This window comes from Rana temporaria, chromosome 12, assembly GCF_905171775.1.
Source record: "Rana temporaria chromosome 12, aRanTem1.1, whole genome shotgun sequence".
In the NCBI taxonomy this organism is placed as follows: domain Eukaryota; kingdom Metazoa; phylum Chordata; class Amphibia; order Anura; family Ranidae; genus Rana; species Rana temporaria.
In genome coordinates this window covers 13,027,489-13,039,685 of record NC_053500.1, presented here as the reverse complement: position 1 = coordinate 13,039,685, position 12,197 = coordinate 13,027,489, and the positions used below count along the sequence as shown (strand labels likewise).

Sequence of the window (12,197 nt, the reverse complement as noted above, 5' to 3'; positions counted from 1 at the left end):
GTGTCTTTTTTTCCTGCCGCCTGTACAAACCCTGGCCTGTTGCCTGGACTGACCCATCTGCACGTCTAAATATTTTTCTGTGAGACACCAGTCCCAGCCATTCCCTGCAGACAACTGCACTAAAAGGACCACAGTAAAACTTTTTTTTTTTTTTTATGTTCTTCGTTTCTTCATCCTTTTTGTACTTTCTGGGGAAGCCATGTACCTACCAGTAGGCAAGGCTTTTTTGGCTTAAAAGAACTGGGACTGCTATAGGGGATTCCACACAAATATATTTTCCTGGCCGCTTAAATACAAATGTGAATGTAGATCATATCTATTTACTAATGCTAGCAGTATGAGGGTTAAAATAACAGTGGATTGAGAGCGAAGTTCCGTTTCAAGTCCATATCTTAAAGTGGAGTTCCACCCAGGAAAAAATTTTTAGCCCAAAAATCAAAAAAAAAAGTGTTATACTCACCCAAAATACATGTTGCTATGCGGAAGTCCGTAATCTGCCTCTTCCATAACCGCGGTCTGTCATTTTCTTCATCTTCTCCTAGTGAATGGGGTGTGCTGCTTTCTGGGAACTGTGTGTGTGTTCCCAGAGAGCAGCCGCCCATTCACAATTCGGCGCAAGCGCAGTAGGAAATGGGCAGTGAAGCCGTAAGGCTTGGTGTGAATGGCGGCGCAGGACCTGCACCGATCCAGGCATCGGGGGGGCCCATCAGCGCAGGCAGGAAGGAGAGGTAAGTGTCCTTATTAAAAGTCAGCAGCTACACGGTTAGTAGCTGCTGACTTTAAAAAAAATAAAAAATTGCAGGTGGAATCCCACTTTAAGTAAAAAAAAAAAAAAAAGTGCCCAACTTCCTAACAGACAGCATGTGTACTGAATCGGCCGCGTCTCCTCAGCCCACGTTCATTCATTACCACACCTAACACCTTTCCTCTCCACCTTTTTTATTTATAGCCTGTGAAGAAGAAGAAAATTAAGCGTGAAATCAAGATTCTGGAGAATTTGCGAGGCGGGCCCAACATCATCACACTGGCTGACATAGTGAAAGATCCTGTGGTGAGCTGACTTTATATCTCCTCCTTCTCCCAACATGTATGATCCTGACTACTGATCCCGCCTAGGCCTGCTCATGTTTGTAACTCTCTCTGTTGTATTCCCTACAGTCCAGAACGCCGGCGCTGGTATTTGAACATGTCAACAACACAGATTTTAAGGTGAGACCTGAGCTTAGTGCTGTAGTCTGTTTTCAGAGTCCACATCTTGAGGTACTGCACAATTTACCTGAAATTTAAAGCTCAACTATAGCAGACACTTGTGATAATTGCAAGCGAATCCAGCAGGCTGGTTGTACACAGGTTGATCCAACGATCAACTTGGTACATTCAGCCTGCCCATCCTGCTGAACCGGTTGAGATTTGAACCATGTATGGCCGGCCTTACTTTAGGCAGACTTGAACCTACCTTATAAGAGGAGCCGAAAAATACAAGCCCTACAAAACCGGCCTTTAAGCAAATCTATATTATTGTAATTCACAGCTATGCACAGAAACAAGGCCTTTTAAAGCGGAGCTCCACCCAAAACTGGTACTTCAGCTTAAAGTGAAAGTAAACTCATCCATAAAATGGTTCCATTTCTGGCACGTAAAACACTCCTATTGGTTGTGCTCTCAACCAAACTGTCAAACCAGCCAATGGCTGGTGTCTGAACTGATCACATGTGCAGCATCATGGCACTCACAAATGGGACATTTCCCACTATCATCAATGAACCTCCATATAAACACTCTTCTCCCTTCTTTCTCTTCTTCTCCCTTCTTTCTCTTCTTCTCCCTTCTTTCTCTTCTTCTCCCTTCTTTCTCTCCTTCTCCCTTCTTTCTCTCTCTTCTTCTCCTTGCCCCTTCTTTCTCTCTTTTTTTCCTTGCCCCTTCTTTCTCTCTTTTTTTCCTTGCCCCTTCTTTCTCTCTTTTTTTCCTTGCCCCTTCTTTCTCTCTTTTTTTCCTTGCCCCTTCTTTCTCTCTTTTTTTCCTTGCCCCTTCTTTCTCTCTTTTTTTCCTTGCCCCTTCTTTCTCTCTTTTTTTCCTTGCCCCTTCTTTCTCTCTTTTTTTCCTTGCCCCTTCTTTCTCTCTTTTTTTCCTTGCCCCTTCTTTCTCTCTTTTTTTCCTTGCCCCTTCTTTCTCTCTTTTTTTCCTTGCCCCTTCTTTCTCTCTTTTTTTCCTTGCCCCTTCTTTCTCTCTTTTTTTCCTTGCCCCTTCTTTCTCTCTTTTTTTCCTTGCCCCTTCTTTCTCTCTTTTTTTCCTTGCCCCTTCTTTCTCTCTTTTTTTCCTTGCCCCTTCTTTCTCTCTTTTTTTCCTTGCCCCTTCTTTCTCTCTTTTTTTCCTTGCCCCTTCTTTCTCTCTTTTTTTCCTTGCCCCTTCTTTCTCTCTTTTTTTCCTTGCCCCTTCTTTCTCTCTTTTTTTCCTTGCCCCTTCTTTCTCTTTCTTCTCACATTCTTCTTTTCTCCTCCCACCTTCACTTCACTTACTGGCAATGTTTTCTGTTTTGCTCACCCTTCAGTTGGACTACTTCTGGACGTCCCTCAGATGAAAATCTTTGTCCCTTAATAGTCGTAACAATTTCTATTTTTTAATGTCCATCCCTCTGTTTACGATGATGGTCTTGGTACTTCTTTATTTCAAATCTGAGGCATACTGGGAACAAGGTGGTAGTAGAACCCAGGGGCAAAAGACTGTTGTCCTGTGAAGTCCATAAATTAGATGGCAGTAAAAACCCGACTGCTTCTTCTAACCCCCATCAAAAACAAAGAAAAATATGTTGGCAGGACATGCCTTTTAAAGCCAAGATCACCATTTATACATGTATTGTAAGGATGCTGCAATTTCCTCCAAGATTATGTACTAACCAGCCTTTTGTTCTTTCCTCTCCACAGCAGTTATATCAAACTCTAACAGATTACGACATTAGGTTCTATATGTATGAAATATTAAAGGTATGTCAAGCACTTTACTTTCTATCTCTGGGAGTTGTGTGTCTCTAGTGTTGTGCTGGGGAAAGAGACACTGTATTCATGCCTAGTATAATGAATATCATGCAACATTATCTGTCGGTGTGTATGGCTATATGCTGTTGTATTTGATATAGATCCTGCTATTAAAGGATACATTTTTTTTCTGTGTGTTTAATGCTGAACTAATTGGGTATTTCTGTTTTCAAAGAGCATTGTAAACTAAGTAGCCTTTTCATGACCGTGTAGAATGCTTTGATCTATTAACCATTTATACCTGTTGGGCCTCATGTAATATTTATGCTGTGAAGGAAAGTAGTAACGTTTTTTGTACATTTCTTCAATGTTTTGTCCCCCTCAGGCTTTGGATTATTGTCACAGTATGGGTATCATGCACAGGGACGTGAAACCTCACAACGTTATGATTGATCACGAGCACAGAAAGGTATGCAACGTCCGCACAATGTTCCAGGAACTTCCCATCAAAGGAAAACAAATTGCAACTTTCTTTTTTTTCCTCTCTCTCCCTCCAGCTCCGACTAATAGATTGGGGTCTCGCAGAGTTCTATCACCCGGGCCAGGAATACAATGTGAGAGTCGCCTCCAGATACTTCAAAGGGCCAGAGCTGCTTGTCGATTATCAGGTAAGCATGTGGCGGGCTGTCTGCTGGTTGGTGTATGTTTGTGAGGGTGGCGTGGCGATTGTTTGCCAGACCTTCATTTTGATTTAATCTTCTCTCCTTGTAATAACTTGTGTTGCAGATGTATGATTACAGTCTAGATATGTGGAGCTTGGGCTGTATGTTAGCCAGCATGATCTTCAGAAAGGAGCCATTTTTCCATGGACACGATAATTATGATCAGGTGAGTCTCTGCAGTCAATCCTGTGCGTTAGCCCGGGTTCACACTTGCCCGGACTTCAAAGTCAGGCCCCTGTGTGACTTTGGCATGCAACTTTAATGCAAGTCTCACAAAGTATTGCGGGAACTTTATGCTTTAATACAGGGATATGCAATTAGCGGACCTCCAGCTGTTGCAAAACTACAAGTCCCATCATGCCTCTGACTCTGGGTGTCATGCTTGTGGCTGCCGGAGTCTTGCTATGCCTCATGGGAATTGTAGTTCTGCAACAGCTGGAGGTCCGCTAATTGCATATCCCCGCTTTAATAGAAAATCTAGTATAAAAGGGCCCTTACATTTGCAGCAGCTCGTTGGTCTTTACTACCTGACCAACCATTTTTATTTTCTTTCTCAGCTGGTGAGAATAGCCAAAGTTCTGGGAACAGAAGACCTGTATGATTACATTGATAAGTACAATATTGAACTGGATCCTCGCTTCAATGACATTTTGGGCAGGTAAGCGTGTGTTTTTTTTTTTTTTTTTTTTTTTTTTTTGTGTGTGTGTGTGACATTGTGTATATTTTACTCTGCAGTTGTCCAGTCTTCTGCTGCTTCCACCTTATTTGGCAGAGATGCTGGTTAAAGGGAACCTATACTTTGACCAGATGTACAAAAAAAGACATGTTGGTACAATGACCAAGGTGCTCGGCATGAGCACAATGAAAATACAGTTCAGTAAACAATTGCGTATCATATTTACAGAGATCAATGATACATTTTTCACATAAACTGATGACATCCAGTCACTTATTAACTAAGTAATGGGGAGTCGGGCATGGAGGTATGAGCACGTCCAGATCTATAAACCAAGTATAGGCTCTAAGCTGTCAGGTAGCTGTGAGAGTGCATGAACACCAAGGGGTCCCACACCTTATTGTATTTAGTGGGGCAGCCCCTATGTTCAAAGATATATATATTTTTTTAAATAGGAGGATCTGGGTCACCATCTAATTGATTCCATTTAATTGCTATGGCCTTGCGAGCTAAGAAGTGTTTCTCTCAACAGAATTCTAGTGAATTTTGGCCACTCTTCCTCATTTAGAATACCCAACACATGGCACCGGAACAGATAAATATGGGATGATAATGCAAGTACCCTTTTCCAATAGCCAGCTATAACTGATATAGCCACATGATATGATTAAGCTCTGTGATGGGTGTACCCAGGTGTAGGAATGTGGTGCATAGCGTGTAACCCTACCGGTGGAAATCTATACTTAATATGATGTGGCTAGGCTAGGGTGGTATACCAGGACCTTGGTGGTATTAAAATTTGAACATTGTTCTAAAAATGTCTTGGGTCCCATATGTCAAAAGCAAGGCCAAATCCGGCTGTCATTTGGCCCTCACTCCCAGTTTTTCAGTTGGAACATGGCGCCTCCAGCTCTCACCCCCCTTTTTTTTTTTTTTGTGGTTGAACTGGATGGACTTGTGTCTTTTTTCAACCTGACTAACTATGTAACCCCTGCTCCCCACTGTCACCTGTAAACACTGAAGCCTCCTGCGAACAAGGACAGCTTTGCCTTGGGTGGCTTGCGGCTCTAAAAGGTCTCTCCAGGTACTTCCTCAACCCTGCACTCTGTAAACTGTACACCCCTGAACTCTGCACTTTGTAGGTAGCACATCCCTAAACCCTGCGCTTTGTACATAGCTCACGCCGAGTGCACAACTGGCCCTTTGAGGGCAACCATACTGCCGGTGCAGCCCGAGATGAAATGGAGTTTGACACCCCTGTCTTAGGTGATCAACATAAACCCAATTTACAATGTCTTGCCTAAACAGGCAGCCTTGAAATTTGTTTTTTCTTATTTGATTTCAAGACTACATTTTGTCTTTTCCTCCTCCTGTAAAGTGTGAAAACATAATTTTTTCAATGAATACAGAATGCAAAAAAAAGTTTTATAAAGCGCTTTAGAAATGGTAAACATTCCATTCGTTTTTTGCTGTACTCAAGGTTAAGGTGACTTTAAAAGTCAAAAGGTGTTTTACCTCAATGCATTCTCTGTATTGAGGTAAAAACCTTTCAATACCTTCTGACAGGGGGACTCCAGAAGAGGAGGTAAGGGGCTGCTCTGTGCAAAAATATTACAAAGAAAACAAAACATGGAGCCATTTAACTTTAAGAGTTGTAAAGGCAGAAGGTTTTTAATCTTGATGCATTAAGATGAAAAATGCTTGTGTAGCAGCCTCCCCAGGACCACCTAATTACTTACCTGAGCTCCTTTCTCCAGCGATGTCCACGGTCCCCCCTCAGCCATCCAGGAGACACCACCTGATTGGCTGAGACAGCGTAAAGGCGCCATTGGCTCCCACAGCTGTCAGTCAGCCAATTGGGGGAGAGGGGGCGGGCCAGGTCAGGGCTCTGTGTCTGAATGTATATACAAAGCTCTGACTCGGCTTGGGTAACCCCTGTAGCAAGCTGCTGGCTGAGGGGCACTTAAGAGGGAGGGGCCGGGATTTGAGAAGGGGGGGATCCGGGCTGCTCTGCAAAACCAACTGCACAGAGGAGGTAAGTATAACATATTGTGCTTTTTTTTTTTTTTTTAAACAAGACTTTACAATCACTTTAAGTCGCAGGGTTGGTTTTGCTCTCCCAAAGTGAACCCAAGTCTTACCTGTCTTAAAGCTTGTGTAGGGTTGAGGTTTCTACTTGTATACTTTGGTTACTGGTCAAGAAAGCTGAGAGATCTGGTTCATTGCATCAACACCCAGCCTTTCAGATGAGGAAGAGGGGGCTGGGAACTTTTGGTGCATTTTTATTCCTGTGGATTTAATCTGGAAGGCCAGTGTAGTGCTGGCACCTCCATGCCTTCTGGGAAGAAAATGCTGTTGCATGTTGGTATTAAAGGGGAAGTGTATTTGCATGCTGGCAGCCATGTTAATGTTTGCCAGTTTTTCTATGGACAGTTTCCTTTTCTCAGACATGGATTTAATTGCCTCTCCCTTAAACTTTGCTCTATTCTCTTTCGTCCTCCAGACATTCCCGTAAGCGGTGGGAGCGCTTTGTGCACAGTGAGAATCAGCACCTGGTCAGTCCAGAGGCTCTGGATTTCCTGGACAAACTGCTGCGATACGATCACCAGACACGACTGACCGCTCGTGAAGCCATGGACCACCCATACTTCTGTGAGTATCGATCCCACCTCGCCCCAAGCCCCCCATTACTGAACAGGATAAGAGTCACTTCTCATGCTGTGCCTTTCCTTGCAGACCCCATTGTGAAGGACCAGTCTCGGATGGGCACCTCTAACATGCCCAGCGGCAGCACCCCAGTCAGTAGCGCCAGTATGATGTCAGGTCAGTCCCAGCCCAAGTCCAGTGTCCGTGACAAGTCAGGTCAGTCCTTGGCAGGTGTAGCATGGCTCCCTCTGGTGGTGGTTCCTTGTATACGGATGATCACACTGTCAATGTGCACTTTAATTATGCACCTGTAATTGGGCTCCTTCCTAGAAATCATCTGTTTGGTCTTCCATCTTGTGGCAGAAAAACTGCACAGTTGGGTGTATTCCTCAAAGTTTCTTGTGATCCACATTGTATTTTTATTTCGCACTTACCACAAAAACGGGTCTGATAACTTCTTGATCATCAAGTCTGTATTGCAATCAATGTTTGACAAATCTTTATGTAACAGGTCCACTTCCGTGAAGCTCTTCCCTCAGTATAAGATGTCCAGTAAGCACATTTCTTGTATTTACAGCCTTAAATGCATCTTGACCAAGGTATAGGTGATTTATCCTAAGGTGTGGATGTGACTGCTGTATTTAGTCTAAAACTACCACTAGAAACTGTTAGGCCCCTTTCACACTGGGGCGGGAGGCGCGGTGGCGATATAGCTTCGCTAAAAATAGCGGCGCTATACCGTCGGATTTGCCGCGGGATTCAGCCGCTAGCGGTGCAGTATTAACCCTGGCTAGTGGCCAATAAATGGTTAATACCGCCCGCAATGCGCCTCTGCAGAGGGTTGCGGGTTGGTATTGCCGCGGTTTCCCATTGTTTTAAATGGGAAGGAGCAGTATACGTACCGCTCCTCTCACCGCTTCCAAGATGCTGCTGACAGGAGATTTTTTTCTCTCCTGGAAGCGCATCGCCTCAATGTGAAAGCCCTCTTGCTTTCACATTGAGGTTGCTGGGCAGGAGTTTTTCAGGCGGTATAGCGGCGCTATTTTTAGCGCTGTACCGCCTGAAAAACTCCTCAGTGTGAAAGGGGTCTTAGAAGATCCCTCGCTAGCTGTCAGAACAGGAGAGTGGGAGCCAGTACATCTGTAACATGTTACACCCTGAATATGAATGTGAACTTATGGGCCGCAGACTGATTGGAATTTGTCAGGTTTAGAAGGAATTTCCATCCATGTATGGATGGGCTGGTTTTTATTAATACGTGATCACTTTCAGCGGCCATTGATTGTTGTATTCTGACGGCTGGGAAACCTCCCGCTCTCAGGATACAATAGCTTTGCCGGAGGGATTCAGTGTTGATGGGGGGGGGTGAATCTAGCAATCTTCTTTCCTACAAGCCAAGAAAATTGGTTAAAGGGGTGGTTCACCCTAAAAACTACTATTTTTTTTATTTATTTTTTTATTACACTGGCCCCCCACATTACAATACGATTAAGGCTATTATTATTTTTTTGATGCTGTACATACCTTTGTATACAGCATATTCACCCGTGGCTTCGGGGTTGCGAGTCCCGCGGGAGTGGGCGTTCCTAACATGTCTGTGATTGACGTTTTGACCAAAAACAAGCTCCCCCCCCCCCCTCCCCCCGTCGCGTAAGCCGCGTCTCGGTTGGCGAAAGGAGGCGAGTCGGCGCTATACTGCGCATCGCCGTTCGGCTCCTTTCGCCAATCGTGATGCGGCTTACGCGATGGGGGGGAGCTAGTTTTTGGTCAAAACGTCAATCACAGACATGTTAGGAACGCCCACTCCCGCGGGACTCGCAACCCGGATGCACGGGTGAATATGCTGTACAAAGGTAAGAGCCTTAATCGTATTGTAATGTGGGGGGCCAGTGTAATAAAAAAAATGTAGTTTTTAGGGTGAACCACCCCTTTAATGTGTGGCTTGCCTTAGAAATTCTCTAAAGAAACAAGTTGAACATATCTATAGAGAATCTCTAAAGTGCAATAACCAGAAAAATCTGAATCCATGTACCTCTTATATGGAAGGAAGTATAGGTTGAAGTATTTTGGATAGCACAAAGAAGGGTTATTGCCGCCCCCAATTTTTTTTTCTCCCCCCCCCCCCAATCTGTTCACCATTGTTGAAAGTAAAAAAAAAAAGAATGCAATATTTTGGGTTGCCCCCAGATAAGTAATCCAAGGGAAATATCTTCCTATGGTTCTCTTGACCCGGGGATCCGCAACAAATTTCCCTACTTTGGGGAGATTTTCCTTCACTTCCTGTCCCATGGCCAAACAGGAAGTGAAAGGAAATCCCTGCTAAGTAAGGGAATTCCTTGGGGACCTTCCAGATCTCGTGTCTCCATTGGAAGATTTTCCCCTCTATTACATTTCTGGGGACAACCCAAAATGTGGGATTTTCTTTTTTACTTTCAATAATAATGGTAAACGGGACAAATAGAGAGGCTATCTACCTAACAGGGTTTCTAATCCCTCTCCACTCTACTTGATACACTTTTTTTTTTTTTTTTGATAAACACCAATCAGATTTTTTATAAATAGATATGCTGGAAATGGTGCGCTCCTACCGTCCTGGCATTTTTACACTGAATTGCAAAGCAGAGGGGTTTATACATAGCTTACTTCTGATTACACCTCCCCCTACATAACATTTTCTTGTTTGCCAATGGCTTTCTGTGCACAAGAAAAGGTTATGGAGATTGGGGGGGGGGGGGGTGCTAGAAGGTTTTAGCAGACCACTGGGGAGTAAATATGAGAAATGTATTGTTTACATACAGTTTGAAGTTCCTATGGCTGTGCACATATTGCTACTGGTGCAGGTCTACAAGTCCCACGATGCATCAGGCACATGGGTTTTTGGTGCTCTGTATAGCAGCGCTGGCTGTATGTGTTGGCAGCCTTGTCAGACATGAGCATGCAGCTTAGGGTGACAACGCTGTGTATGCAAGCAGACCCTGCAAGGCATCACTGTAGAAAAGGAAGTGGGGGAGGGTTGTATTCTATATAGTTTATGCCTGAAAAAGAAGGCTGCACAGAAACATTCATGAGAAGTCGAAGTACAATTTTAATGTATCTGGATTTTAATACTTTCATTCTTATGGGTTGCTACGGGTCCCATAAGGCGTTGCAAGGATGACGGTTACAAGCATGACTCTCCCCCAGGCGGAGGCATGATGGGACTTGTAGTTTCGCAGCAGCTGGAGGGACGCCAGTTTGAGACCCCTGCTTAAAGTCAAAGGTAGGCAACCTCAGCCCTCCTGCTGTTTTGCAACTGCAAGACCCTGACAATCACAGGCATGATGGGATTTGTAGTTTCACCACAGCTGGAGGTGCGACGTTGCCTACCCTTGCTTTAAAGTGGAGGTTCACCCAAAAACTAAATTTTTAACATTAGATTGATGCTCATTTTGTCTAGGGGAATCGGGTGGTTTTTTTTAAAAGCGAAGCCGTACTTACCGTTTTAGAGAGCGATCTTCGCCGCCGCTTCCGGGTATGGGCTGCGGGACTGGGCGTTCCTATTTGACGGGCTTCCGACGGTCGCATACATTGCGTCACGATTTTCCAAGAGTAGCCGAACGTCGGTGCGCAGGCGCCGTATAGAGCCGCACCGACGTTCGGCTTCTTTCGGCTACTCGTGATGCGATGTATGCGACCGTCGGAAGCCTGTCAATCAAATAGGAACGCCCAGTCCCGAAGACCATACCCGGAAGCGGCGGAGAAGATCGCTCTCTAAAACGGTAAGTACTTCGATTTAAAAAAAAAAAACACCCGATTCCCCTTGACGAAATGAGCCTCAATCTAATGTTAAAAATTGTTTTTCGGGTGAACTCCCGCTTTAAGTAGGTGTAAATGTGGGTGGCGGATTTTCTGATCATGTGACCCCCCCTGTGAGTGGCAGTCACATGATAAGAAATCTCCCAATCGCAAGTTTTGCATCAGGAGCTTTCCAGTACCCTTTACTGTGATGGGAGTGCGCTCTCAGCACAGTTAAGTGTTTACTTAAGGCTGCATATATGTGCCACTTGGCTTTTATGCCCACCCGCCACATATATGTGCCAAGTCGGTGGGAAGTGGATAATCAAATACACATTAACTGCACATTTAAAGAATGTACACTTCTGCATAATGGTAAAGTTTTAGATTTGGCCTCTTTGCAAAAGAAATCCAGGGCCTCCTTGCGTCGCTCGGTGCCATTGCAGAACCCGCTGCTGCTCTTCTCTACAAAAACTTGTATTTGTGTAATCACCCATGCCATTTCTGACTTTTTTTTTTTTTTTTTTTCTTCTTACCAGGGATTTCCACGGTGCCAACTCCCTCAGCTCTAGGTTCTCTAGCTGGATCACCAGTCATCTCTGCAACCAACACCCTCGGGACGCCCGTCGCAGCCACTGCTGGAGCCCCCCAGTAGGGTTTTTTCTGTCCTGGCGCTGTCAGGAAGAGGGCAAGCAGATCCGGGAAGAAGAAAATTAAAAATAAAAAAATCCCCCTACCCCCCCACACACCTCAGCCCCTCTACCTGACTACATCTCCCACCTTTCCGTGGAGGGAGGGGGCTGCCCAAAGAACAACCATGCCCCCTGGACGCGCCATGTCTGAGCAGTTGCTTGTGGATCTATAGTAGTTCTGTCATTTATATATAAAAACAAAAAAAATTATTATAGGCTGAATAATTTTTTATTTTTTTTTGTTTTGTTTTTTACTTTTGTTATGGCACCTGTTCACAGGTGGTACTCATGTCTCTGGGCCGTGGATCCTGGACTTGGCCCTCTCCAATATCTCCCTGGATGTTTCATGGTTTATCTTTTTACTTCATTGTTTAATTTCTATTCTTTTCCTCCTCATTACCTTGTCTCTGTCTTCTGCTGCAGAGGGAGGGATGAGGGACAGTTTTGCCATGTACCTTAATCCTCCTGGCTGGACTTTGCTGTGACTCGGCAGTCATTTGGCATCTGCATGGTTTCCATTCAACCCCCCCCCCCCCCCTCCCCCATACAGGGCTGCAATGTCCTCCTGTTTTGGTATTGCGCCTTTTTGTTTTTGATATATATACCCACAAATATTAGTATACCACCACCATGTGTAAATGGTTGAGACTGCCATCCACTGGACTACCTGTCCATAATGAATTCATAGGCAGAACGGGCAAAGCCACGGCATGGC

The 12,197-nt window shown here is 44.6% G+C and overlaps 1 protein-coding gene across 5 annotated transcripts in view; it reads left to right on the top strand.

Annotated features, from left to right (window-relative positions):
* CSNK2A1 (casein kinase 2 alpha 1) overlaps positions 1 to 11,692 on the top strand; it is a 44,523-nt gene extending 32,831 nt beyond the window's left edge. Inside the window, exons 3-13 of one of the 5 annotated variants that reach the window (XM_040331424.1) lie at positions 950 to 1,051; positions 1,159 to 1,209; positions 2,922 to 2,981; positions 3,358 to 3,441; positions 3,530 to 3,640; positions 3,759 to 3,860; positions 4,252 to 4,352; positions 6,874 to 7,022; positions 7,107 to 7,193; positions 7,528 to 7,568; positions 11,330 to 11,416. In XM_040331424.1, the coding sequence (XP_040187358.1) occupies positions 950 to 1,051; positions 1,159 to 1,209; positions 2,922 to 2,981; positions 3,358 to 3,441; positions 3,530 to 3,640; positions 3,759 to 3,860; positions 4,252 to 4,352; positions 6,874 to 7,022; positions 7,107 to 7,193; positions 7,528 to 7,541 (861 nt within the window). In that variant the 3' untranslated portion in view covers positions 7,542 to 7,568; positions 11,330 to 11,416. Of the gene's footprint in view, positions 1 to 949; positions 1,052 to 1,158; positions 1,210 to 2,921; positions 2,982 to 3,357; positions 3,442 to 3,529; positions 3,641 to 3,758; positions 3,861 to 4,251; positions 4,353 to 6,873; positions 7,023 to 7,106; positions 7,233 to 7,527; positions 7,569 to 11,329 lie in introns of all 5 variants that reach the window. The other 4 variants (XM_040331423.1, XM_040331421.1, XM_040331420.1 and 1 more) reach the window with 4 other exon arrangements.
* The last annotated feature ends 505 nt before the right edge of the window (positions 11,693 to 12,197 follow it).